At 46.2% G+C, this 26,596-nt stretch overlaps 1 protein-coding gene across 11 annotated transcripts in view; it reads right to left on the bottom strand.

Moving 5' to 3' along the window:
• Nucleotides 1-16,769: 16,769 nt before the first annotated feature.
• SUGP2 (SURP and G-patch domain containing 2) overlaps nt 16,770-26,596 on the bottom strand; it is a 33,198-nt gene continuing 23,371 nt past the window's right edge. For 2 of the 11 annotated variants that reach the window (XM_074350359.1, XM_074350357.1), the window contains exons 7-10: nt 25,267-25,784; nt 23,369-23,430; nt 20,330-20,466; nt 16,770-19,692 (exon numbers count right to left, since the gene is read on the bottom strand). In XM_074350359.1, coding sequence (XP_074206460.1) covers nt 19,572-19,692; nt 20,330-20,466; nt 23,369-23,430; nt 25,267-25,784 — 838 coding nt within the window. In that variant the 3' untranslated portion in view covers nt 16,770-19,571. The remainder of the gene's footprint in view (nt 19,693-20,329; nt 20,467-23,368; nt 23,431-25,266; nt 25,785-26,596) is intronic. The other 9 variants (XR_012501600.1, XR_012501601.1, XR_012501602.1 and 6 more) reach the window with 9 other exon arrangements.

The raw sequence follows: 26,596 nt of genomic DNA, 5'->3' as shown, positions 1-26,596 counted from the left end.
CTGGAAGTCCTAGCCAGAGCAATTAGACAAGAAATAGAAATAAAAAGCATCCAAGTTGGAAAGGTAGAAGTAAAATGATCTCTGTATGCAGACAACATGATCTTATATGTGGAAAACCCGAAAGACTACACACACACACACACACATGCAAGCCTGTTAGAACAAAGAAATGAATTCACCAAAGAGTCAGGGTACAAAATCAACATGTAAAAATCAATTGTGGCTTCTATGTATTAATAATGAGCAATCCAAAAAGGAAATTAAGAAAACAAATCTTTTTACAATAACATCAAAAAGACTAAAATACTGGACCTACTATAAAGCACAGGGAACTATATTCAATTTCTTATAATAAGCTATAATGGAAAAGAACCTGAAAAAATATATGTATGTGTATAACTGAATCGCTTTGCTATACACCTGAAACTAACATTGTAAATCTACTACACTTCAATAAAAAATAAAATTAAAAAAAGAATAAAATACTTAGGAATAGACTTAACCAAGGAGAGGAAAGGCTTGTACATTGAAAACTACAAAATTTTGCTGAAAGAAATTAAAGAAGACATAAATAGATGGAAAGTCATCTTGAGTTCATAGATTGAAAACTTAATATTGTTAAGATGACAATACTACCCAAAGAGATCTACAGATTCATTGATATTACTATGAAAATTGCAATATTTTTTGCAGAAATAGAAAAACCTATTATAAAATTCATATGGAATCTCAAGGGACTCCAAATAGCCAAAACAATCTGGAGAAAGAAGAACAAAATTAGAGGACTCAGACTTCCTGATTTCGAAACTTCCTACAAAGCTACAGTAATCAAAATAGTGTAGCACTGGCATAAAAACAGACAAATAGACCAGTGGAATAAAATAGAGAGCCCAGAAATAAACCCTAAAATACATGGTCAAACGATTTGCGTGTGTGTGTAAATTACAACTTTTTATTTCTGAATGTTGATTATTATTGTGACAGGAATAATACACAGACCATGTTTCTTATAAAGGTTAAGTCTCTCAGCAACTTGGTCAAATGATTTTGACCGAGATGCTAGACCATTCAAAGGGGGAAAAGACAGTCTTTTCAACAATGGTTCTGGAAAAACTGGATCTCCACATGCAAAAGAATGAAATTGGAACCTAACATCATGCACAAAAATTAACTCAAAATTGGGGTGGGTATCGCTCAGTGATAGATCACATGCTTAGCATGCACAAGATCCTGGGTTCACTCTCCAGTAACTCTATTAAAATAAGTAAATAAATATTACCTCCCCTACCCCCCCCAAAATAGCTCAAAATAGATCAGAGAGCTGAATGTAAAAGGAAAAAAACAAGAAAACATAGGACAAAATCTTCACGACGTTGGATTTGGCAATGATTCCTTGGATATGGCTCCAAAATCACAGGCAACAAGAGAAAAAATATATAAAATGAAATTCATAAAAATTAAAACCTTCTGTGTATCAAAAGGGAACAATCAAGAGAGTGAAAAGGCAACCCACAGAACGAGAGAAAAGATTTGCAAATCATATATCTGATAAGGGATTAATATGCAAAATATATAAAGAACTACAACTCAATGACAAAAAGACAAACAACCCAATTTAAAAATGGGCAAAGAATTTGAACATTTTTCTCAAAGATGATATACAAATGGCCAATAAGCACATGAAAAGATGCTCAACATCATTAGTTAGCAGAGAAATGCAAATCAAAACCAGAGTGAGCTATCACTTCACACTCATTAGGATGGTTATAATAAAAACAAAGGGAAAATAATGAGTTCTTGAGGATGTGAAGAAATCGGAACCCTTGTGTATTACTAGTGGGAATGTAAAAAGGTGCAGCTGCTGGGAAAAACAGTCTGATGGTTCCTCAAAACAGTAAACACAGAATCACCACGCGATCCAACAATTCCACTTCTTGGTGCATACCCAAAAGAACTGACAGCAGGGACTTGAAGAGATATTTGTACACTGTGTTCATAACAGCTTTATTTGCAATAGACAAAAGATGGAAGCAACCCAAGTGTCCATTGATGGATGAATGGAAACAAATGTGGGATATCCAGACAGTAGAATATTAGCCTTAAAAATGAATGAAGTTGTTATATAAAACAGATAAACAACAAATTTCTTTGGTATATCACAGGGAACTATATTCAATAGCTGGTAGTGACCTATAATGAAAAAGAATATGAAAACGAATATATGTATGTATATGTATGACTGAAGCATTATGATGTACACCAGAAACTGACACAACGTTGTAAACTGACTATGCTTCAATTTTAAAAAAAAGGAATGACGGGGAGGGTATAGCTCAAGTGGTAGAGCACATGCTTAGCATGCACAAGGTCCTGGGTTCAATCTTCAGTACCTCCTCTAAAAATTAATAATAATAATAATAATAATTAATAAACCTAATTACCTCCCCCATGGAAAAAAAGAAAGAGAAATAATTTTTAAAAATTTTAAACGGAATGAAGTTTTAACACATTCTGCACCACGGGTGAACCTTGAGAACATCACACTGAATGAAGTTAGCCAGTCACAAGAAGACAAATACTGAATGATTCCACTTAACATGAGGCACCGAGAGGGGTCAGATTCATACAGACAGAAAGGATGGTGGGTGCCAGGGGCTGAGGAAGGTAGGAATAAAGAGTTATTTAATGGGGACAGAGTTTCATTTTGGCATGATGAAAAGAGTTCTGGAGATAGATGGTAGTGATAGTTAAGTGAATATACTTAACTCTGCTGAACTGTACACTTAAAAATGGTTAAGATGGGGGAGAGGGCATAGCTCAGTGACAGAGAGCGTGCTTAGCATGCGTGAGGTCATGGGTTCAATCCCCAGTACCGATAAATAAAAGAACAGAAGAATGATTAAGATAGCAAATTTTATGCTGTATCTATCAAAAAAATTTTAAGGACAAATGCTTTGTGATTCCATTAATTTGAGGTACCTAGTATATTCATAGAGAAAGAAAGATAATTTACCAGGGACTGCGGGAGGCGGCAGGGAGTTAGTGTTTAATGGGGACAGTTTCAATTTGGGAAGATGAACAAGTTCTGGAGATGGATGGTGGGGTTGGTTGCACAACAATGTGAATGTACTTAATGCCACTGAACTGTGCACTTAAAATGGTTAAGATGATAAATTTTATGTTATATGTATTTTACCAAAGGACAAACCAAAAAAAAATAAAAGTAGTAATGTAACAGCAGTATGAGGGTTGAGGCCCTACTACGTGCTGCCTTGTACAGACTCACACAGCATCTCCTCACCAAGTCTGACCGTGGTTCCCACTGCTCAGGTAAGGGAGTTGAGTCTCAGTGACGTCCTATGTCCCTCAGTGGGTGAGGCAGAGTCCAGGCTGGGACTCTGCCCCTGGGGGCTCCAGCATGTGGATGTGCTGCCCCCGGGTCTCCCTGAGCCTATGATTTCTCATCTGTAAGATGAGGCCCCACTGGGGCTGCTGTAAGTTCTTATAGCACCGCGTCTTAGGCAAGATCCTTCCATGTGATCAATAAAGCCTCTTGTAAGAATGCTCGGGTTTCGAATTATCATCACCAGTCTTGCTGAGCAACTAAGCCTCAAAACTTCAGGACATTCCTGAGAGGAACTGATTTCTCTACTTTCATGTCCCAACGATCCCCTTCTCCTACGTGGGACTTTTAAGCCTTTTCACATTCCTTGGAGAAAAGTTGACAAATCTCAACAAACAGGAGAAGGATCCTAGCTTCTAAAAGAATCACAACTCCTTGAATTTAGTCCCAGCTGCAGAAGGGAGGGACATGCCTGGGGGCTGTGCAGCAGCAGGTGAAAGCTCTGAACTCACAGGTTCACATAGAAATGTAAAAAGTCCTCACAGGCAGAGATGGGACTGGACCGCAAGAAGGGGTCCAAGAGGCATCTGTCCTAACTCTGCTTGACTAAGCTAGCCAGATGCATGCCTGTGTGTTTGACAGTCTGGACCCAACATGGAAACCAAGAAGAAGTGACTCAGAATGTGATTCTCAAACATCTGACTACATTATTACTAGCATTAATGTTGGTGTGTGTACTGGTCTTTTCATTAAATAAGTGATGACGGGTGATCCATCTTTCATAGGTGATATCAAGGGCCTCCCAAAAGTCCCTTGGGCTCTGGGGGACAGAACTAGACACAGACACCCCCAGAGAGGAGTGAGGGCTCTGTTTGAGTGGTAGGAAGTGCTCCTGGAGGAGGGGCCATTTGAGTGGATTCTGAAGGGTGAATAGGAGTTCACCAAACAGAGAGATGGGGAAGAGCAAACCAGGCAAGGGAACAGCTTATGTTTGGAAAAGAGTGAGCAATGAGACAAAGCCCAGTTTGAAGAGCTCTGGAAAATGGGAAGAAGGGTTGGAATGTTCTCTTGAAGGCAACTGGGAGCCATAGAATGTATGAGAGCAGGGGAGGCCTGCAGCCAGAGTTGCATATTAAAAAGATCCCTCTGAAGTCTGCTGTGGAGGATGGGATAGAAGGAATGAGGGTGGAGGCTGCAGGAATGGCTCAGGCAAGCAATAGGAGAGGACCAGGGAAGCAGTGGGAGCAGTCTCTTTTTTCCATAATGACATCAAACTCTGGGGGGAGGGGGTGAGAAGAAATCCATGATTCCAAAGTCATGGTTTAAAGTGTATGAGATGCACCCCAATGTTCATAGCAGCATTAGTTACAATAGCCAAGACACAGAAGCAACTTAAATGTCCATCAACAGATGACTGGATAAAGAAATTGTGGTATATTTATACAATAGAATACTACTCAGTGATAAAAAAAAAAGAATAAAATAGTGCTATTTGCAGCAACATGGATGGACCTGGAGATAGTCATTCTAAGTGAAGCCAGAAGGGGAAATAAAAATACCATATGATATCATATGTGGAATCTAAAAGAAAAAAGAGACACTAATGAACTCATCTACAAGACAGAAACAGACTCATAGACATAGTAAACAAGCTTATGGTTACCGGGGGAAAGAGGGTGGGAAGGGATAAATTTGGGAGTTTGAGATTTGCAAATGTTAACTACTGTATATAAAAATAGATAAAAAACAAATTTCTTCTGTAAAGCACAAGATATTCAACATCTTGTAATAATAACCTTTAATGAAAAGGAATATGAAAATGCATATATATATGTATATACATGACTGGAACATTATTCTGGCTGTACACCAGAAATTAATACATTGTAACTGACTATACTTCAATCAATCAATCAATCAATCAATAAAAAGTGTATGAGAATGTTAAGAAGGGGCTGCAGGTCTTTATTTACTCACTCAACAAATGGTTACTGAGAGTCATTGATGTAGAATTTATGGATGTGGTAGTGATCATGGCAGAAAAAATCCTGCCTTCATGGCCCCCATACTACAGAGAGGGAAGCATAAAAGAAAATAAAATTGTTTCAGATCCTGGGAGGTAAAATAAATGATGTCATAGCAAATGACAATTGTGGAGACAGCTTCCTGGAAGAGGTGAAGATTAAGCTGAGCCTGGGGGATGGGGAGAAACTTGCCATGGGGAAAATGATGGGAAAAGCATTTCAAAGGAAACCACCAGTGCAAAGGCCCTGGGGTAGGAAGAAGCTTTCTGTGTTTGGGGAATTGCAAGATGGAGCCCGTTTTCCCTGCCAGGGGAAGGGGTGGTCTTTTCATTGGGAGCAGAGACAGGAGGCAGCCTTCTCTACACAACAGCTCCCCAGTTGTCCCACAGCAGGTGGGAGGCATTGGTGCCACAGACATTCAGGGGCAGGTCATTGACCTTGTGCAGCACAAGGAGGTAGTTTCTGGTATGGCTCCTGAAGGAGAGCTGAGGCCTGAACCCATAGTCAGAGCTCAGCATGATGGTTTAGCAACTCAAACTGATGCATCACAGGCTGATGTACCTGAAACCTCTTAAATTGGCCCCACCCTTAACCCCACAGTCCTTGGCCCAGGCCTTGACATTTCCTGTCTGACCCCAGCTCCCTGCTACCTGGGAGTGCTGAGAAACCTATAATAATCAGTGACAAGTTTTTCAGTGGTTGATTTATCTAACCATACTCCTCTCCTGCTATAACACCTACTTTGGCTCCCTATGGCCCTGTGGCAAAATCAAGATCCTTGTCTGGCCTTGGAGTTCTTGCCCTGGCTGACATCTCCACTGCCTTCCCACAGATACCCCACATGCCTGCCTTCCTTGCTCCACTTCTGGTTTCCTCCATCCAGATGCAGCTGGTCAACATGCCTCTTTGTACTCTCCTTTGTGGCTGGGGAACATCATGGAAGTCTTCTCATAGGAGGTGGCATTTTCATGGGTGGTTTGTAGTGGGGAGGGGACGTGGAAGCACACTGATAGTTAAAATTTATGTGTGAACTTAGCCAGACAATGGTGCCCAGTTGTTTGGTCAAACACTAGTCTATGTGTTGCTGTGAAAGTATTTTCTAGATGCAGTTAACATCCCCAATCAGTTAACCTTCAGGAAAGGAAGTTATCCTCGAGATTCTGGGTGGGCCTTACCTAATCAGTCGATGGCCTTAAGAGCAAGAATTGAATTTCCTGAGGAAAAAAAAGAATTCTCCTCAAGATTGCAACATAGGAAACCCCCCTGAGTTTCCATCCTGCTGGACACAGATTTCAGATTTACTAACCTGCACAATCACATGAACCAATTCCTTAAAACAAATCTGTCCATATATATAATATACATACATCAAGTAGATTACATTTCTCTGGAAACCCCTGATTGATACAGGTACCCAGAGGCCTGGCAGTGGATGGAGGCAAGGCTTGCTTTTTAGAGATTGTATTTCCTTAACAAAGAATGTCCAGAGGCAGGAGTTCAGCCTACCTTGGCCTATCCTGGCTAGACACAGGCCAGGCTCTTGGCCTTGGATGCCACCGAAGACCCCTGCAGGCCAAGGACATGCATTCAAGGCCTCAGATTTCATGGTCCTGGGCAGAAGTCGCCCTCAGCATGCTGACCCAGCCCACAACGCTTGACCAAAATAAACCCAGGGCAGGGTGCCATGCGATCAGCTCCCCCAAAGCCCCAAAGGCTGACTGGGGTCACAGATCTGGGTGTTGCCCGCTCCAAGGACAGGGCCGTCCTTGGCCCCAAAAGCCCTGAGAGGTGGAACAGTTGGCCTCAACGAGCAAAAATTTCATTTTGGAGAGACCCAGAAGTGGGGAGGTGACGGCTGACAACAAAGGGCACTTTCTACTCATGGTGCCCTCAGGCCTCTATGAGGTGCTCTGAAGTATCTAGAAGCCTCTGCAGTCCCCATCACAGATGAGCCAGTCAGGGCAGATTCCTGATTTCCAAGTCTGTAGGGTTCATCTACCCAACCCAGATGACTATTTGACTTCAACAGAGTTTAGTATAACCATTAGACATTTATTGTCAGTCCTCAGGATGTACCCAAGAGAAATAAAAACATATGTCCACACAAACTCTTGGACGTATGTGTTCACAGCAGCACTATACACAGCAGCCAAAAGGTGGAAACAACCCAAGTGTCCACCAATGGATGAATGGATGAACAAAATGTGGTCCATCCACCCAATGGAATATTATTCAGCCACCAAAAAGAATGAAGCGTTGATACACGCTAAAATGTGGATGAAATTTGAAGAGATAGTTAATGAGAGAAACCAGACACAAAATACTACATGTAGTATGATCCTATTTATATGATCTTATTTACATGAATTTGCCATAACAAACAAATCCATAGAGGAAGAATATAGATCAGTGTTTGCCAGGGGTGCAGGTAGGAGGAGTGGCAGTGACTGAAAGGGGCACAGGGTTTATTATAATTATTCATTATTTTATTTTTTAATTGAAGTATAGTTGATTTACAATGTTGTGTTGGTTTCTGGTGTACAGCAAAGTCATTCAGTTACACACATATAATTATTCTTTTTCATATTCTTTTCCATTATAAGTTATTATAAGATGTTGATTATGGTTCCATGTGCTATACAGTAAGACCTTGTTGTTTATCTATTTTACATATAGTAGTTTGTGTCTGCTAATCCAAACTCCTAAATTTATCCCTCCCTCCCTATTGTAACTATAAATTTTTTTTCTATGTCTGTGAGTCTGTTGGTCAATAAGTTCATTTGTATCATTTTTTAGATTCCATATATAAGTAATACAATGTGATACTTGCCTTTGTCTGACTTACTTCACTGAGTATGATAATCTCTAGATCCATCCATGTTGCTGCAAATGGCATTATTTCATTCTTTTTTATGGCTGAGAAGTATTCCATTGGGTGTATATACCTCATCTTCTTTATTCAGTCATCTGTTGATGGACATTTAGGTTGTTTCCATGTGTTGGCTATTGTAAATAGCGCTGCTATGAACACTGGAGCGCATGCATCTTCTTGAATTAGAGGTTTCTCCAGATACATGCCCAAGAGTGGAACTGCTGGATCATATGGTAAGTCTATTTTTAGTTTTTTAAGGAATCTCCATACTGTTTTCTGTAGTGGCTGCACAAAACTACATTCCCACCAACAATATAGGTGGATTTCTTTTTCTCCATATGGCACAGGGTTTATTTTGGGGGTGGTGATAGCATTCTAAAATTGACTGTTGTGATGGTTGTACCTTTTTGTGAATATTCTAAAAACCATTGAACTATATCCTTTAAATGGGCTAATTGAATGATATGTGAATTATATCTCCATAAAGCTGTTTTTTTTTAAATGTCCCCCCAAAGCTCTACATTTACTGAATACTCACTATATGCCAGTCACTGAGCTGGGTGCCAGAATAGAGCCCAGAGATGGAGACAGAGTCATAAACAGATGACCATAGTACTGGAGGAGTCTTCTCTTAACAGCACAGAGAGAGGAAAGATGTAGCACTTGTGTGGACATATGAGGGGTGGAGGAAGGAGTATGTGTGTTGGGTTTTGAAGGCTGAATAGGAGTTTGCCAAGTTGAAGTTGGGGGCTGAGGGTGAATTCAACTTCATAAACTCTAATAAACAGAATAAAATAAACATTATTTTAAAAATGAAAATGAGTACATCCTTATTTGTCTACATGAACTGAAGGAGTGTTTATATTCAGAGACTTTAGAACTCACCTTGAACCATACTTATCTCACCCAGGTCAATTTCTGAGTGACATTGTTCATGTCCATTGTCAACACAGTGCTGTAAATGGCATGTCAATCTCTTCATTCATCAGGAATGTGGAGGAATTGGTAAATTTGGCCGCCAGCTCTCCTCGTTGCTGTCTATGAGGATAAACAAAAGATCAAGGGCCAGGCCTGACTGAGACCCTCCCCCTAGGACCCGCCTTCTCTCAGCTAGGCTGGATTTTCTCTGGCCTCCCGTCTCCCAGTGTGGCCAGCGCATGGCTCTGGCAGGTGGCCACGAGAATGAGGAGGACCAGCATTCTCATCCAAAAATAAATTGTGGCCCTGAATGGGTAAACAAGAAACTAGGGCGGAGGAGGAGGCTGGGGAGGGGCTGAGGGGAAGGAGAGAATTGTGACTTTCCTGGGAAGATGAATGCAGCCTTCAGAGGCTGGCCTCCTAGTGCTGGGCTAGCAGCCATGTGATCTGCCTCTGCTGTGCCCCCAGCTGCTCCCAAGCACCTGACATGGTCCCTGCTGGGTCTTGACCGTTGAGCCTGATATCTCTCCCAATGTGGACCCCATCGTCCCACAAAAGAATCCTTTCCTTGCACTCTTAATGCGGATCTCACTTTCTATAAACCCAGTGTGACCTTTGACGTTTCACAGAGTGCAATACACTCCCTCCCTATGGCCCATTTTACAGAGGAGGAAACTGAGGCTCAAAGAAGGGGAGAGATCGGGCATTGGGATTCGGTGGTGAGGGGCCTTAGGGGTCCTCCTCAGGCCTGATTGATGGTGATTTTGAAGTGGGAAGCACCTGAAGGGGTGAATGTGCTTGGTCAAAAGCAGCTGAGATTGGTACAGCTCAGGAAGAAGGCTTGGGTTTCGACCCTGGTTCTGCCCACCTGTGGGCTACCTTCCTGCTGCTTCTGGGAACAGCATCTTGTGTGTATAGGGCTGATCCTCGCCCTTCTAAGTGAAGTCTCCCAGGCCTTGCCAAGCAGTGTATTTTGGCCCTTTAGCCACTGTGATTGGTTTGGAGAGAGGCGTATGCCCTCTGGCTAGGTCAGTAAAATGCAATCTTGGTGCTTCTGCTATAGATATCAGATCACAGAGCTCCTTCATATTGCTAAGTGGATACCTGTCAGCTCAGAGTTGCTTAACCTGAAGCTATCATTTTCAATCTCATTAATCAATCAGTTCCCTTTTGGCCTTATACAGTCAAGAGTTCTGATGGATACGGTCCTTATTAGTAGTGTGATATGGATTGTTAAACAACCTCTCTGGGCCTCAGTTTCCTCATCTGTAAAATGGATTGTGCTTCTCTAGGTTGAAAAAAGCATGTCTGGTGAGTGCCCTGTGCTGTCTGGTGTTATAAAAACAACTTGTTCATCGTGGGCTCCTCCTGACTCAGATATGGGAATGTTATTATTATTATTTTTATTTTGTTGTTGGTGGTGGTAGTGGGGTAGTAATTAGCTTTATTCATTTATTTTTTAATGGAGGTACTGGAGATCAAACCCAGGACCTCATGCATGCTAGGCATGCACTCTACTGCTGAGCTATTCCCTCCCCCATTATGGGAAGGTTTTTTGAGGGATTCAGTTGAGCTTGGCTATCCCTGCCCTCTGCAACAATTCATCAAGAACACTGAAGGCCATAAGGAGGGAGAGAGTAGACATCTTAGGCTGGGCGCTGGAGTCAGAGGTTCCAGGGTGGGCAGTGGGAGAGACGAGCCATTCCCAGAAGGGGCAGGCTGGCTTTGGATTCCTCAGAAGTGACTTCCCCCAGTCACATTGTCTGCAGCCCTGTTTCAGGTCATGGCCTGAGACTGAGGCTTAGTGAGACAGTAGCATCAAAGCACTGATGGAACTGCTTGAAAAATCCTTCCTGGTGAAGCCATTGGGTTGTTTTGCCAAACAACTGTCCAGCACACTGGGTCTTTGGCCCTGTGTCTCTTGGCCCACTTCCAGGCAGGAGTGGTATGCACATTGGCATGGAGGACATGATACCCTCGGCCCTGGCCTCTTGTATCGGTGGCTGGCCCCTGGAGCAGAGCCTGAGACGAAGATTTGTGGCCAGTAATTTTTTAAAAAATTCCATGAGGACAGGGAAGAAAAGATGTGAAGCAGGTGGAGAGAGAGGTGGGTGGGGGGGGAGAACAAGTAAGGGTGTGCATCCAGCAGAGTCCCTGGAGGGCAGCTTTGGCTCTGTCCTGCTGGGAGATCTGGAAATGCCTTATGCCATTGGTCAGGGCTGCCTTGGGGGATGTCAACTCAAGGCACTTCTGGCCCTCTGGTAGGCATGCAGGCAAAGGGTGTTCCAGCAGCCCAGGGCAATCACACAGGTGACTTTTGTTAAACAGAGAGAAGGATGGAGGGGTGTGGATGGAGCAACACAGTGCCTACTGCCCTTCCTGCCCTTCCAAGTTGCTCTTTTAAAAGTATACATTGGAGGTTACCGGGGAAAAGGGAGTGGGAAGAGATAAATTTGGGAGTTCAAGATTTGCAGATATTAACTACTAACTATAAAAATAGATTTTAAAAATTTCCTCTGTATAGCACAGAGAACTGTATTTGGTATCTTATAATAACTTTTAATGAAAAAGAATATAAAAACTAATATATATATATATATATATATATATATATATATATATATATATATATATATATGACTGGGACATTATTTTGTACACCAGAAATTGACACATTGTAACTGACTATACTTCAATTAAAAAAATATATCCATTGGAGAAGTCAGATATAAAAGGTCACATATTATATGATCCCATTTATATGAAATGTCCAGGACTAGCAAATCCAGAGACAGAAAGCAGACTGGTGGCTGCCAGGAGCTGAGGGATGGGGAATGGGGAGCGATTGCTGATGGGTATGGGGTTTCCTTTTGGGATGATGAAAATATTCTGGCACTACATAGAGGTGATGGTTGTCCAACACTAAATGCCATGGAATTAAACACTTTAAAATGGTAACTTCTACCTCATGTAACTTTTACCACAATAAAAAAAAGTATAAATAGGGCTATGCACCTGCTGTACTATGAAGCCTCCCATGGTTGCCTACTGCCTTGGGATAAAATCTGTACTGTCGCCCACTCCAGAAACTCCAACCCTCATCGCTTTCTCCTCTCTTCCTCTCCCTCCTCATCCTGCAGCTGAGATCATTTGTACCTCAGGGCCTTTGCACATGCCACTCCCTTTGCCTGGCATGCTCTTCATCCTTCAGGTCTCTAGCGAAATATTATCTCACAGACCAGACCATATGGCCCTTTATTTGTGCCTTGGATGTTTCCTTCAAACCACTGACTGCAGTTTGTAATTTCACTGTGAAGGAGCAGTTAGGTGTTTATCAAATATGTAGTAAATGAATGAGTGAGTGAGTGAATGAATGAATGAGTGAGTGAGTGAGTGAACCAACAAGTAGATGGACAGAGGCTACTGAGAGACTGTCAGAGAGATGCTGGAGGGATTTTCATGGCAGCCTACGAACAGCAATCCTGGAGGAAGCAATGTTTAATCACCCATTTGACACAGGAAGAGACTGTCTAGATTCACACCTGGTGCTTTTTTCTCCTAAGACCACAGCTGCCTCTGAAACAAAGACCGACGATTGCTGCCAGCACATGCTTCGTCATTTGTTACTTCCTTTGAATGTTCTTCAATGAGTTTTCTTTTCAAACTGCACGGGTGTGCACTCTTGGTGTGCCCGGGCACACGGCTGGGGACAGGGAGGGAAGAGCTTCCGCCCTACTCCCACCACTTTCCCAGATACTCAGTTTGGAGCAGACCCTTCTCTGTACATGGGGTATCTGCTTACATTTTACAAAATTTCTACAAAAATCACATCACACTTTTGCAATTTTATCCTTTCGGATTCTACAAAAATCACATCGCGCTTTGGATTTTGTCTTCTGGGACCGAACTCCGTTGTGAAAAGGTTCATCATATTTCACATTCAAAGGTTCCTTAACATCTTCCTACCTTCCCTCTATTTGCTTTGTTCCCAGGATTCCGCCTCACATCTGTGGACATCGAGAGTCATGCCCTGGGTTGACCTCAGTGGGTTTGCCCCATGAGGGAGAGGATCATGGCTTTTAAAGACATTGGAGTGTGGCACAACGCCCTGGAAAACAGCTTGGCAGTTCCTAACAAGATTTAATAGAGAGTTGCTATATGATCCAGTAATTCTACTCTTAGGTATAGACCCAAAAGAATTGAAAACAGATGTTCAAACCAAAACTTGTACATGAGTGTTCTGAGCAGCACTATTCACAATTGCCAAAAGGCAGAAACAATCAAATGTCCATCAACAGATGAATGGATGAACAAAACATGGTCCAGCCAGGGGTGGGGTAGAGGGTATATAGCTCAGTGGTAGAGTGCATGCTTGACATGCATGAGATCCTGGGTTCAATCCCAGTGCCTCTGTTAGTGGGAAATAAATAAAGATTTTTTTAAAATATGGTCCAGCTGTACAATAGACTATTACTCAGCCATTAAAAGGAATGAAGCACTGATACACACTACAATATGAATGGATCCTGAAAATATCATGCTGAGTGAAAGAAGCCAGACACAAAAGGCTGCATAGTATATGATCAATTTCTATGAAATGTCCAGAACAGGCAAATCCAGAGACAGAAAGCAGATTAGAGATTCCTAGGGGCCGAGGAAGGGAAATGGGGAAAAACTACTCTAATGGGCATGAGGTTTCCTTTTGGGGTGATGGGAATGTTCTGGAACCAGACAGAGATGGTGCTTGCACAACACTGAATGCATTACATGTCACTGAATTGTTCACTTTAAAATCGTAAGTTTTATGTTATGCGAATTTTACATCAATAAGAAACAAGACAATTGCAGTGATCCTCATGGAAGCCAGCAAGGAGGAAAGTGCTGTTCCCACCAACACAGGCAAGCACTGGGTACGAGCAATTCTAACATGTACTTGGGCTTGTAGTCAGCGAGAGGATGCTTCTTAGGTAATTATCGGCTGCCTGCATCGATCTCCTCCAAATCCTTTGCTCACACACACTCTTTTCAGCTGATGATCCAGGATGGGGTAATATCCATATTCTACAAATGAGAAAACTGATGTTCTAAGGCGTGAAGTGAATTTTCCAAGATCACCCATTGTGGCCCTTCCATCACATCATAGGGTTCAGGCAAGTACTTGGAAACTTTATTTTTAGAAGGAACAGGCCAACAGGAAGCCTCAATGATAGGATCCCAGTGACACAGAATGACAGAAACAGTACAGTGAACATTTGTGATCTTCGCAGCATGTTGGCGCTGACTCTCAGAAGCCTGGCACTAGATACTGCCATTGTCCCATTCTATAAATGAAGCAACTAAGGCTCAGAAATGTGGATCACTCGTTCCAGGTCACACAGCACAGGGAGGACATGTTAGGACCGAAGATTCAGACCCTTGGGTTCTGCTTTGCTCTGAGCTACCTCTGGGCAAAAGCAACTCATCAAGATGTGGACACTGAAATCTCGCAGCTGAAACCTCGTTTCTCAGACCTGGACCAGGAACTTGAGGAACTGGGAGGTGGCGAACCCACGAGTCCAAATTGCACAGCCTCTGGAGGAAAATCAAGAGAAGCTCAGCTCGTGAGGTCCCCCTCCTGGGTCTTGAAGGAAGCAGCTGGTGCCAGATTCATCTTGGAGCTGCGATTCCTGAGTGTTCAAGTCCTCAGGGCCGCATGGGCTTGGTGTGAAATAGAAATGGTATGTATGTATGTATGTATGTATGTATGTATGTATGTATGTATGTGTGTGCAGGTGTGTCTGTGTATATATGCATGTGTCTTTTGAGTCTGCACATGCATGTCTTTGTGTGTACATGCACACATGTGTAAACAGGGAGCTTCCAAACCAGATGAGACCAACTGGAAATCCAGGCATTTAGTGTGAGTCTGGAGTCAGACTGTCCCAGGCCTCAGTTTCTCCACTGGGGAATGGGCCAGCTTCTGCTGGATGTGAGGATTAGAGTCCAGAGAGGCCACTGATTATTGAAGATCTGTCACAGTCTATAGCCTGGGTTACAGGCTATGAGGTCTTTATTTTTTATGTTATTTTTACATAGGAGTGGGAAGGAGGGAAAACTTCTGTGCTTTGTTCTGCAACTGAGTTTTGCATTAAAAAAATCTTTTACGGAGAAAAGATACTTGTGTTGCTTGAACGTGCATGTTTGCACGTGTTACATGTGCACAGGTCACATACGTCCGTGTGCAGGCAGGCATAGCAAAGGCCTGCTTTAACACTGGAGCTTGCAGCTTCTCAGGCAGCACCCTCTGCCTCTCAGGGTCCTGGGGTGTCCAGAAGGCTTCTGCGGGGGGGGGTGGTGAAGGGGAAAGATGAAGGGAGGGGCCCTCCAGGTTGAGACTGGCATGTTCAGGTTGCAGGTAGCCATAAATGACAAGGGAGCAGAAATTTACCTTCCAAACTGGAAGAAATTCTTCCCAGACTGCGAGGGGAAACTGAGGCCTGAGGTGGAGAGACCTGCTTGAGGTCAAAGCCTGAATGGTATCCCAGGCTGGAGAACCCCACTCCACGTGTCCTCATCTAAGTGACCTTCCCCAGCCCCACGCAGGAATAAAGAGGAGCTGGGCAGGGGGGCTGCTGGAAGCTATTCCCCACTGCTGTTCACATCATCTGTGGTCTCCCAAGAGGGAGGGGGGATGGGGTTGGTCCCTGTAGGTTCTGAGTGACTTTCTCAGGGAGTGGCACTAAAGCCCATGGTCAGACACCCATGTCCAGGGCTCTCATAAAGATGAAGGCAAATGTGTGGGAGGATCTTGGCTGACAATAGCTCCCATCATGGTCATGTGGGTCCCTGTCACTCCTCTGCGTGTCCTCTGGGACACAGTGGGGAGAAGGCAGGTTCAGGGGTCCTACATCAGATTCCTAAGGGGCCCTGCCTCCTCTGTCCTCCTCTAACCTGACAAAGCCCCCAAAACCTCTCCTGGGCTCCTTTCTGCCCTGGGTACAACCACACTCTGGGCTCCTGCCCATCATGCCGTGCTCAGGTGGAGGCCCCACAGGTCCTGTAGGTGCCAGGCTTGCCAGCTGTGTGCTCTTTACCCTCCCTCCTCCTAGGGAAGGTCAAGGAGCTGCTGATGGAGGAATCAGACACAGGCAGGGCAGCACTGGGGATAGCATGGAGCTTTGAAGACGTCCCATGCACTGCTTATTCAGTCAGGGGGAAGCCCAAGTGGGCCTTGGTCTAACTCTGGCAGCTGGAACCCTGACCTGCAGATCAGTAAGGTCTTGAGGTGGGCAAGTGAATCACGGGTGGCTCAGGTAAGGCTCCTACGTCCCGATACCCTCTCAAAGGCAGATTTCTGTGCCCAGCAATAAACTCTCCTCCCCACAGAACAGGGTGCACCCATCCACTGTGCTTGGCCCTGATCACTACCCAGTCTCTGGCACCTCCTGGGCTTTCCCGGTGACCTACCAGGCCCTCCAGCTGTGGCAGGCCAGTCGGAGAGGCCCTGGTAGGCAGAAGGCGTGCCTGGGAGGCCGCAGGGTTTACGGTCGTGTTCCATGTGGGCACTACAACACCTACCACGCATTCTCCAACCAGTCTGATTTAAAAACACATCAATGGAGACCATGGAAAATTGGGTTTCCTCTACATTTATTTCAACCGCTAAATGATTAACAACATTCACAACTTCTTAGATTAAAAAAAAAGAAAAAAAAACTTCCACTTTGTAACATCACAAACATCTTCTAGGTTTTACCAAGGACCAAAAATGCTAAAATTCTCTATATATGATTTCCAGTGATGGAAACAAGGCAGAGACAGTAAGCACCCAAAGTGGCGAGTTAACACTTTCCGGATGCCTGTCGTCCTCACGGAAGAGACCCTGGAACTAGAATGACAGAAAAGACACTGTGACTTTGACAAGGCTATGCAACTGCACATCGCGCTCGCTTGCACGCCCGCTTCCTGCAGAATGGCCTCTGCTGGAGAGAGCGAGGGCAGGTGCAGAGAGCCAGCGCACTGGTCTCCCTGAGGACGCACCACCATGCTCCACCCCGGCTCCCACAATGCCTGCACTGCCTCAAAGTCAACTCCATAGAAGCATCACCTGAGTGCTCACAGGACTTTCCAGGCTCAAGAAGTAGGTATTCCCTTTGACATCTGCCAAAGGCTCACAGTGTCAGCTCAAAGCAAGACATCCCCAGGGGGAGGAGTGGCTGGAGGCTGTGGGAACAGGGCTCAAACCCTGGGAATTCCTAAAGTATTTTACTCATAAATAAAAGCAGAGAAAGCCAAGAATAAGCCCACTAAGACAAAGGGAATATGATAGTCAGAGCTATGCTTGAAAGGGCCAGAACCCACGCTGGGCAGGGTGCATGCATCACTTAGGGCCAACAGGTGCTCTGTGAAAGGCCACAGGGGACCAAGGCCCTGTTCTCAAGGTTCTACCACTGACCCACAGCCAACATGGAAGGCTACAGGAAGGATTAGCAGAGAGGAAAAAATGAACCTCGAAACCACACCACGCCTGCCGGCTGTTTCAATTCTGCTAAGGCACCTCCAGCGTGTTGTTGGCCATTAAGATCTGCCAGTTGCCAAAGCAACAAAAGTGACCAGAAACAAGCAGAACCCTAGGGACTACACCTGACATGAAGAAAGGCAGCATCAGGTGGGCACATGAGATGCTGACAGGCCTGTGACACTGTGCTGATGAGCGCAGGCCAGACAGACAAGACAGAACCAGAGGAGCCTGGGACTTCAGCCCAGGAGATCCGCGGCTTTGAGAAAGCAAGGATTTCTTAACAGCCAATAAAAGTGGCCAACAGGGTAACTCACTGCTGTGTTCCCCAAGCTTGCAGTATCAGCAGGATCCCAAGTTTTCCAGATTTTGGCACATATTTAAAACTTCAACACTGCTGCTTTACGAGGAAGGGTTGAGAGATTCCCACAGCCTGAGAATTTCGCATGTAGCTGCAAGAAGCAGAGTGCGGGAAGCTGGAAGGGGCGGCCATCGTATGCCTTCAAATAGCAAACAGCTGCAGAGCCCACCCCAAGAGGATCCTTTCTGCTCTGTACAAAGGCCCTAATAAAACAACTCTTTACACTGCCACATATGCAAAAAATGAAGTGTCTTGAAGAGTTTACACCTCCCACCCCTTTGTAGGAGACTCCATATGTGGTTTAGGGAAAAAAAAGAAAAACAAGTTTGCTTTGTGGATTCTAAAGAGACATGTAAATTTGGGGAAAGTTTCATCAGTGTAATGATTACTCCCCACTGAATATAGCTGCTGAATACGTTGCTGAAATTTCATTAAGTCTCTTGGGATGCATTTAAGAGATGAGACTCCATAAATAACACGTTCATTGAACCAAGTATCTCCACTCGTTCAAAGGGCTCCAGCACTCCAACTGACAGGCTGTGGGACCAGAGTATGGACTTCATTATTACTGATTTACGTTCCCTATTTAAATTTGAGAAGATATGATCTGTGATTGTCTGTTTCAGCATCAAGTTTGCTAACAGATCACTTTTAGAGAGCAACATGTCCTGGGACAGGAAAACCGACAGGAGGTCCTGAGCACTTAAAAGGCACTGGTGCTTTCAAGGGCAGCCCCACCTTCTGAGGGGAACCAGGGAAAACTTGGAGAGGACCTGCTGCCAGAAGCATTTGGAAGAGGGGGGAAAAGGCCAAAGCAGACTGATGGTGCATTCTCTTTTTTTAAGAAAAAGAAAAGCCAGCAGGTGGACCCTCTGCACCAGAAACTGCAGTTTGTTTTCCACGTACACACCAAACCTACTTGGGCACTGGTTCCAGGGCAGATCCGGGACAGATGTGGCGTTATAAGAGTAATTGCTGCTTCAAGCTTATCTTTTTTCACCAAAGGTTTTCATCTATTTAGGGAGAGAATGATTTTGTTCAAAACTGAGTTGGAAATTAAGGGTGGAGAGGGCAACTAAAAAGAGGAGAAAGATGAAGATACTTATAGGCCAAGAGCCCTTCAGAAGGAAAAGGATTTGAAGACCCTCAGAAAGGCATGAGGCAAAGTGGCATCCTCTGCTGTGCCAGCTTCGAGGTCACCCTTACACTTGCAGGACACAAGGCCACTCCCGTGGCAGCTTGTTTCCACAAGATGGCCACGTGCAGTCGAGCCTGGGAGCCCTGAGCTGAGGCCCCGCCATGGGTTGCACGCAGCTGCGCTTGGCAAGCATGGGGCTCGCTCCTTCAGGCAAACCTGGAAGGTGAGAGGTGGAACACATCTGCATCCAAACACTCCTTTTTTTTCCCTCATGGAATTTTTTCATTTTTTGGGGGGGTGATATTTTGATGTTTGGTTTTTGAGGAGTGGGGCACACCAACTCTTCTGGAGGAAGCTTCTCTGCGAACCAGAACGTCAGCTTAGGCAGTCTGCCCCACACACTAGCTCACACACATACCTATTTGTTGGCCCGTTTGTGTCTGTACATCTGCATCATCCTCTGACGGAACACATCAAACGTGTCTTCTTTGTGCTCCTGCCCGTCGGCACCCAACCCCTCCCCTTCTGAGGCAGTTCCCCTAAGGAGCAAAATGGAGAGTTAGCCACACCTGAGCCCAGAGTTGGCCACCAGGAGACCGAAAACAGCCCGAGTAGTCAGAGTGGGACAGAGGTATGAGGGACACATAACAGTGACAGCAAGGGAAAGGGAAAGTAAAGACACAATTCACTGTGGGGAACAAGGGGTACTCACCTGTGCAGGTGTGTAAAACTTCTGAGGGGCATGCTCAGAAACCAGCCCCCGATTATAGCAGAAAGCCTCCCCAGCAGGTGATAAGCTCAGTTTTAACTGAAATGCTTGTTGGATGTTAATGGGGCTTTAACTCTGGGCCATGTTCTACCCTGGACCCAGGCTAGTCTGCGTATGGGTTCTCGGAAAAGGGAAGCAAGTGGTTCTTAGTGTAACTACCCAGTATTACTACTCCGCTTTTAGGACAATAATGAACGTGGCCAAATGCCAGGGACCAAGTCTACTCAAGTGCAAGGAGCTGTGTGAACACCTGCATGTGTCAATGATCTGCTTCAAGCCATGTTCAACATGAGAGAAACCAAGAATCAGGATGACCAAAGGACTGAGGACAAGAATCCCACAGAAAGCCTCATCTCCCCAGGCACGCTGCCCATCCCCACCCTTGGCCCCCAGCACCCGCTGCATACACGCTGACGGGCTCCCTGATGCCCTTCCCACAGGAGCCCAGGCCGTGGCCCTCCTTCCAGCCCATCTTCTGTAGCATCTGGAACCCCAGGTTCTTGTCGGTCAGCTTCTGCTGGGTGAAATCAAAGTCCTTGGGTTTCTGAGGAGAGAGAAGAGTGGCACGTAGGGTGGAGTGAAGAACGAGGGTCTGCCCCAGGTTGCACCTGGACATGCCCCAGTACTAATACCCCTAATGCCTCCCTGACTCCCCAGACGCTCAAGATCAAGCCATGGTCACCTCCCCAGTTCCTGGCAACATTCCCTGGGTAGGTTGAGGCTGCTAAAGATTGGAGGTCACCCGCCTGAGGTGCCCCTACAGAACTGAGCTGGATCAGCCTCTTAAGGCTTCACCGTGACCACTCTTACTGCCGTGGTAAGACTGTGAGTTCAACTTCATGAGGGGATGTGGGTCCTGGCGCCAAGGAGTCAGTAGGAAGAACCCAGAGTGGAGACCTGGATAAATAGGGTGGCCCTGTGATAACCAGAGGGCACATCCCAGGCTGGGAAAACAGGGCACAGGCCTTGAGGCAAGAAGGCCCTGGAGTGCAGGAGTCAGAGTGGAGGCAGGACTGAGGCAGGAGGGGCCAGATAGGTGGTGGAGAGAGGCTGTGCAGAAAATTGGCTCAAAGGGTCCTTCCGACTTGACCCCCTGCCCCGTCACCCCATTGCTTCATTCATTCCTATGGGCTTCCAGAACTATGAACAGTGTGACTCCAGCCTGGAAGCTTCCCTGGATGCCTTTGGGCACTGCTCAGCAAACCTGATTGACTCATGTGTGTCTGTCTGTCTGTTCCTTCCCAGGTCTGGAGCTCTGAGAGCTTCCTAAGGACAAGGACTGGGTTTTACTTGGACTTGGGAGTCCATGTCTACCACAGAGCAGACCCCACTGGGAGCCAGTGCAGCTGGGCAGGACCTTACAGGTGCAGCGGTAAGGAGACCTGGAGGAGATCTGGGCTCCAGAGCTGGCTGTGGGAAGATAAGTTAAGAGGCCTGGAGGCCTCTAGAGGAGGAGCCTGCCTAGGATGAGCAGAGGGGACTTCCATTCAATCATGAATATTCATCAGCATCCACAGTGTGCTGGAACTGCTGGGCAGCTGGGGGCTCAGTCCCTGCTGCCTGAGCCCGTGTTTCTCTTACCGATTTACTTAACACTCAACACAGCCTGAGGAGACCAAGAGGGTCTTACACACTCCTGGGAGAGAGCCCCTCTGTCCTGATCAAGGCAGCTGGAGTAGCAGAGGGGGTCTGAGTAGGGAACAAATGTGGGAGGGGAAGAGGGTGGGGGAGGCAGAGGAAAGGCTGGCCACGGGTTCCCCAAATGTCAGGAAAGCCACTCAGGTGGGAGCAATGGGAGGGACAGGGATCAGCTCAGCCTGGACAGATCTCTGTGAGTTTTCAATTTGTGTCTAAGAATCACCCTGCCTGGTCTCCTGGGGCTGGAGAAAAGCCGTGCACCACGGGCCAGGCTGAGGTGCACACAGAGAGCTGCAGGGGAGGTCTCCTACCTGCCTGCAGTCACCCCCCCAAAAAAACACCCACTTTGCAGGACAGCGGCTACACACCAATTAACATGCATTTTGTTTAATCCTCAAGGTATCTCCTACCTGCATGGTAGGTATAGCTGCCCCACTTTACAGATGTACAAATGGAACTTCAGGATTCAAATGCCAAGATTAGGTGAGCCTGAAATAGCTGTCCCCTCACCAGGCTGCGCCTTCACCCAGGCCACCAGAAGGGTACCTGGGTGCTATCTCAGCTTAAAAGCCAGCACACCATTTAGGACCACAAGCTTCGGGCACAGGAAGGTCCCTGCTCCCAAATGTAACTGGGGTCACACTGATACTTCCTCTGGCCATTGAGACTGACACAATGCACTTGGGTCTGAGCCACTACACGGGCTTTCCTCCCAATCTGACACCAGTAGAGACCTCACCAGCTACCTTACTTACCTTCCTGATCTCTAATGATCTGTGGGATCCTTAGATGTCCCCACATATATCCCTGGTTACCTTGCTCAGCTTCACCTGCTCTGACAGACGTCCAATCAGCTGTTTGGAGTGTTCCCCCATCTCCTTCCAATGACATGCCCCCCAGAGGGACTCCCCATTTCAGTCAATGGCAGCTGCATCCTCCTAACTGCCCAGGCTGACAACCCTGGAGTCACCCTGGACTCGTGACTTTATCTGTTCCACATCCAACCCATCAGCACGTCCCACCAACTTCACTTGGTCTCCCGAGTCTGCCTGGCCCCCGATCCCACAGGTTGCTCTCAACACAGCAGCCAAAGTGGCCATGCCTTCCACTCAAATCTCCACCATGGTTCCCTGAGAGTGTCTCCCAGAAAAGGGGCCACAGTGCTGACATCCATCTACAGACCTTAAAGTGACCTGAGTGCTTGCACCTCTACTTCCTCACCTCACCACCCCCATCACTCCACTCTAGGCATAAAGGGCCCCTGCTGAAATATGACTGCCCTGAGGCTTCTCCTAGGCCCCCCTGGTTAAAGAGTACCCCTCAACCCACATTATACCCCATTTCCCTTTGACCTGCTTCTCTGCACCCACAGCACCCCGATGACTGGGTCTTGTACATTTCTGTTGCTGCCAGCCCTGCTCACTGCTGCCTCTAGGTGGGTAGATGGGCTGGGCACATAGGAGGTGCTGATCAGTTAATGAACACACACGAGCGCGTGCTCCACTTACTAGCAAAGTAGTGCACTCTTTTAATCACAACTGTAGTTCACTAAATCTGAACTTCTCAATGGTTGAGACATCTTGTTCATCTCTTCAGACTCACCCATCCATTAAATGGACTAATTACTCCCTCCTTGGACAAAGCAAAACAGTTTTAAGAAGCCCCTGGAGAGAAAAGGGTGTGTGTTGTGCTTTGTACATTGACACCTGGCCTGAAGTATGAGTATAGCTTAGTCACAGCCACAGTATCCTTTGAAACGCTGGCAAACTCTGACTACGTCACACGGGAGGACTCACAGTCATGCTCACCTTCTTCTTGGACACGGGACGACCCCGAGGCCTGTCATAGGCGATTCGAACTGGTTCATGAACTAGAAGACAAAAGAAATATACACACACACATATATATGCGCTTTCCCCAAGTTACTAAGAAAGAAAATGAGGGTGCTGCAGTTTTGGCTAAGAGCCCCTCTGCCGACAGAAGGTGGCTCAGAGCTGCACCACAACACCAGCCGTTTGGCCCTGGCTCCTCTCAGGAATCGTGTGACCCACAGAGCAGCACAGAGGCAGAACACCGCCTCAACTGAGGGCTGCCTCACTGTGGTAGAGTCTACCTAAGTGTGACTCCCACATTTATGATGAAGGACTGGAAGCGGGGATCATTTTCCATGTGTAGGAATATATTTTGTTTCAACAAATGAACTATTTGCAACACTGTGCCCTCCTTGTGTCTCTGGGACTGTTCCATAGGTAATTAAAGTCCACGTATAACTTTCCAGTAAAACAACTATGCTTTTCCTACAGAGCGCCAAATCACATTATTATTATAGTTATTATCATATTTACACATGTTATCACAGGGGAGATCAGCAGGTCTGGTATTGTCTCATCAATCACCCTATCAAGCAACTGAGAACTTCTAAAACAGAAAGAACTCCACGTTTCCCCCATGGAGACCATCTTAGCAGTCATTCTGATGTGCTACCACCCTTTGTGCTAAGTTCTGAAGGACAAGATTTTGGCAGAACAGTCAGCAATCCATTGCAATGCCAAGGTTTCTAAACACAAACCACGAGAACTGTTCCATCAGCAGGAGAAACTGACACTAGTGGGGGTGAATGTGATGGCCTCAATAACGTGAAACACACAGGTTCCACACACACGACGGGGCGCTGTTCACCAAAACTGCCTCACACACAAGTACTGAAGCATCAGCCCTATACATGAAACATGGCCCAGGCCTGGCTGTGTGGAGACACCTGGGTGGGCAGCGGGCAGCCTAATGAAAGGCAGCACATGATGATGCACCAACTGACATTCTAGAAAAAGCAAAACCACAAAGCCAGAAAGTGGCTGCCAGGGCTGGGTAGAGGAGGAGACCCAAGAGGAACACAGAGACATCTCTGGGATGGGCTCCACCTCTGCCGTACTGGGGGCGGTTCATGCCTATGTACCTTTGTCAAAACTCCTTGCACTGTCCACTTTTTGAAAAGGATGCATTTTGTTGCTAGTAAACTGTATCTCAAGAAGCTTGACCCTCCCAACACATGAGCAGGAGATGGCCTTCCATGGCCAAGGCAGGCAGAGCAGGGAGTGCACAGCTCCCACTAACGACTACCCGAGACTAGTCCTGCTCCACATCCTCCTGTCTCATCGTCACTACCCTGGGGCCTTTGCGGGGTTCAGAAAGCTGGGCACCCCTCAAGATCACAGACAGCAAATAGCCACAAGGTGACCCAGGCCCATTCCTTCCACTGCCAGGATTCCTCTGCTGGAATCTGAGCAATTATGTAAAATAACAAGCAGCATGTGGGGCGCCAAAAGCCAAATGCAGTGTCCCCCTAGAGTGCTGACTTTAGACCAACTAGAAATGTCAGTTTCTCATGACATTTTGGACTGGTGCACAAAACTAGTAGCACTATTTTAGGTTAAAAATTCAAGACCAAAGAACCCCATGTTGTGTTGGCCCAGGGGGGATTCTGAAAGGTAACGTCCACATTAGCCAAAGCAATCAGAGGCAGGAAGGGTGACAGGGGCCAGCTGGTCATCTCACAGCTGAACCTGGGCTGAAGGCCAGTAAATTCTTCAAAGCAGTCAGGCAACGTCTCCACGATTTTCCATGGCCCACAATCAAGCACCATGACTCCTCCTCAGGTGTTAAACAGAAGACCCTTCTGAGGGCGCTGTGCTGATGGCTGTGTACTCACCTTTTGGCTCCTGGATGAGACATAGTCTCTTGGGAGCCGGAATCATGCCGACCTTCAACGACTTGCTGCTGACCCTCTTCCGGGGAAAGCAGGCCCCTGAGGAAGCATGTGACAGGGCGGGCGCACCAGCAGGGCCATCCTCGGCCACTTCACTCAGGAGGCCATCAGCAGGGGGGCTGCCCTCAGAGCACTCGGACTTGGTAGACCCGCCCACCGGCCTGGAGGCCTCTCCAGGAGTGGGGACCTCCTCACCCCCCTCCTCATCCTCCTCCTCTTCGTCCTCCTCGTCCTCGTCCTCCTCAGGCATCACTGGGCTCTCCAGCTCGGCCTCATGCTGAGGGGGTTCATCCTCAAACTCTCCTTCCCCTTCCATGGGTTCTAGGGGGCTCTCCTGAGAATCAGCGCTCTCGTTGGCTTGGAGGGTCAGTGGAGATGATGTAAAGCAAATCGATGGGCACAGTTCAAATACTTTCTTTCGATAGAATTTGAAAGCTGAACTATTTTGGTCATGTAGAAACCTGGGATAAAGATGAAATACACTGGTTATGGTTAATCAGACGGTTCTCTGAACACTCCCATTCGCTGAAACTTCCAAATGGACTCAACAAAGCTGGAGGTGGGACAAAGAAGCAAATAACATGACCTCTTTCTGCCAGCTACAGTTGATGGTCAGCTGTGCAATGAGATAGTTTGAGGAGTATTAGTAATTTAACAAAGGAGCCAGAACGTAAGAGGCCTAACTGCTTTTCAGGGGAGGGAGGTGGAGGAACAAGGTATGCAGGGACGACCAGGGAACATGCTAGTATGAGCTCTAACACTACAGCCAGAAGATCCGACTTGGGCCTTACCTCATCTTTCTAATTACATCACCGGCCACTCTGGGCCTGCGTTTGCTCACTGTTCCTCCCACACTCCAGCTATGAGATGGAAAAAGGTCTGCCACTTGCAGCACCTCCTGCCTCACGTCCTGCAGCAAAGCTGCGTGAATGTCATGGTAATATGGCCTCTTTGCACTGCAGAGTCCAACGGCCTGAGCCACTGGAGCTGCGGCTGGTGTGAGAAACTGAAAACACACAAAATATACTTGGGCCAAAGGAAAGACAGCCTTTGTCCTTAGATAGGACAACTCAGCTTCGTAATGATGTCAATTTCCCCTAATTAACATATTAAAGTATAAAAGTATCCCAGTAAAAGCATCATTTTTTTTCTGGATCTAAACATGATTCTTAATTCATATAGAAACACGGTGTGATTCTTAAGTTCATACAGAAACATAAATATGCAAGAATATCTGGGAAAACCCTGGACAAGATCAACAAGGGGTCCAGCT

This window comes from Camelus bactrianus, chromosome 22, assembly GCF_048773025.1.
Source record: "Camelus bactrianus isolate YW-2024 breed Bactrian camel chromosome 22, ASM4877302v1, whole genome shotgun sequence".
In the NCBI taxonomy this organism is placed as follows: Eukaryota; Metazoa; Chordata; class Mammalia; order Artiodactyla; family Camelidae; genus Camelus; species Camelus bactrianus.
This window is presented reverse-complemented; position numbering and strand designations above follow the sequence as displayed.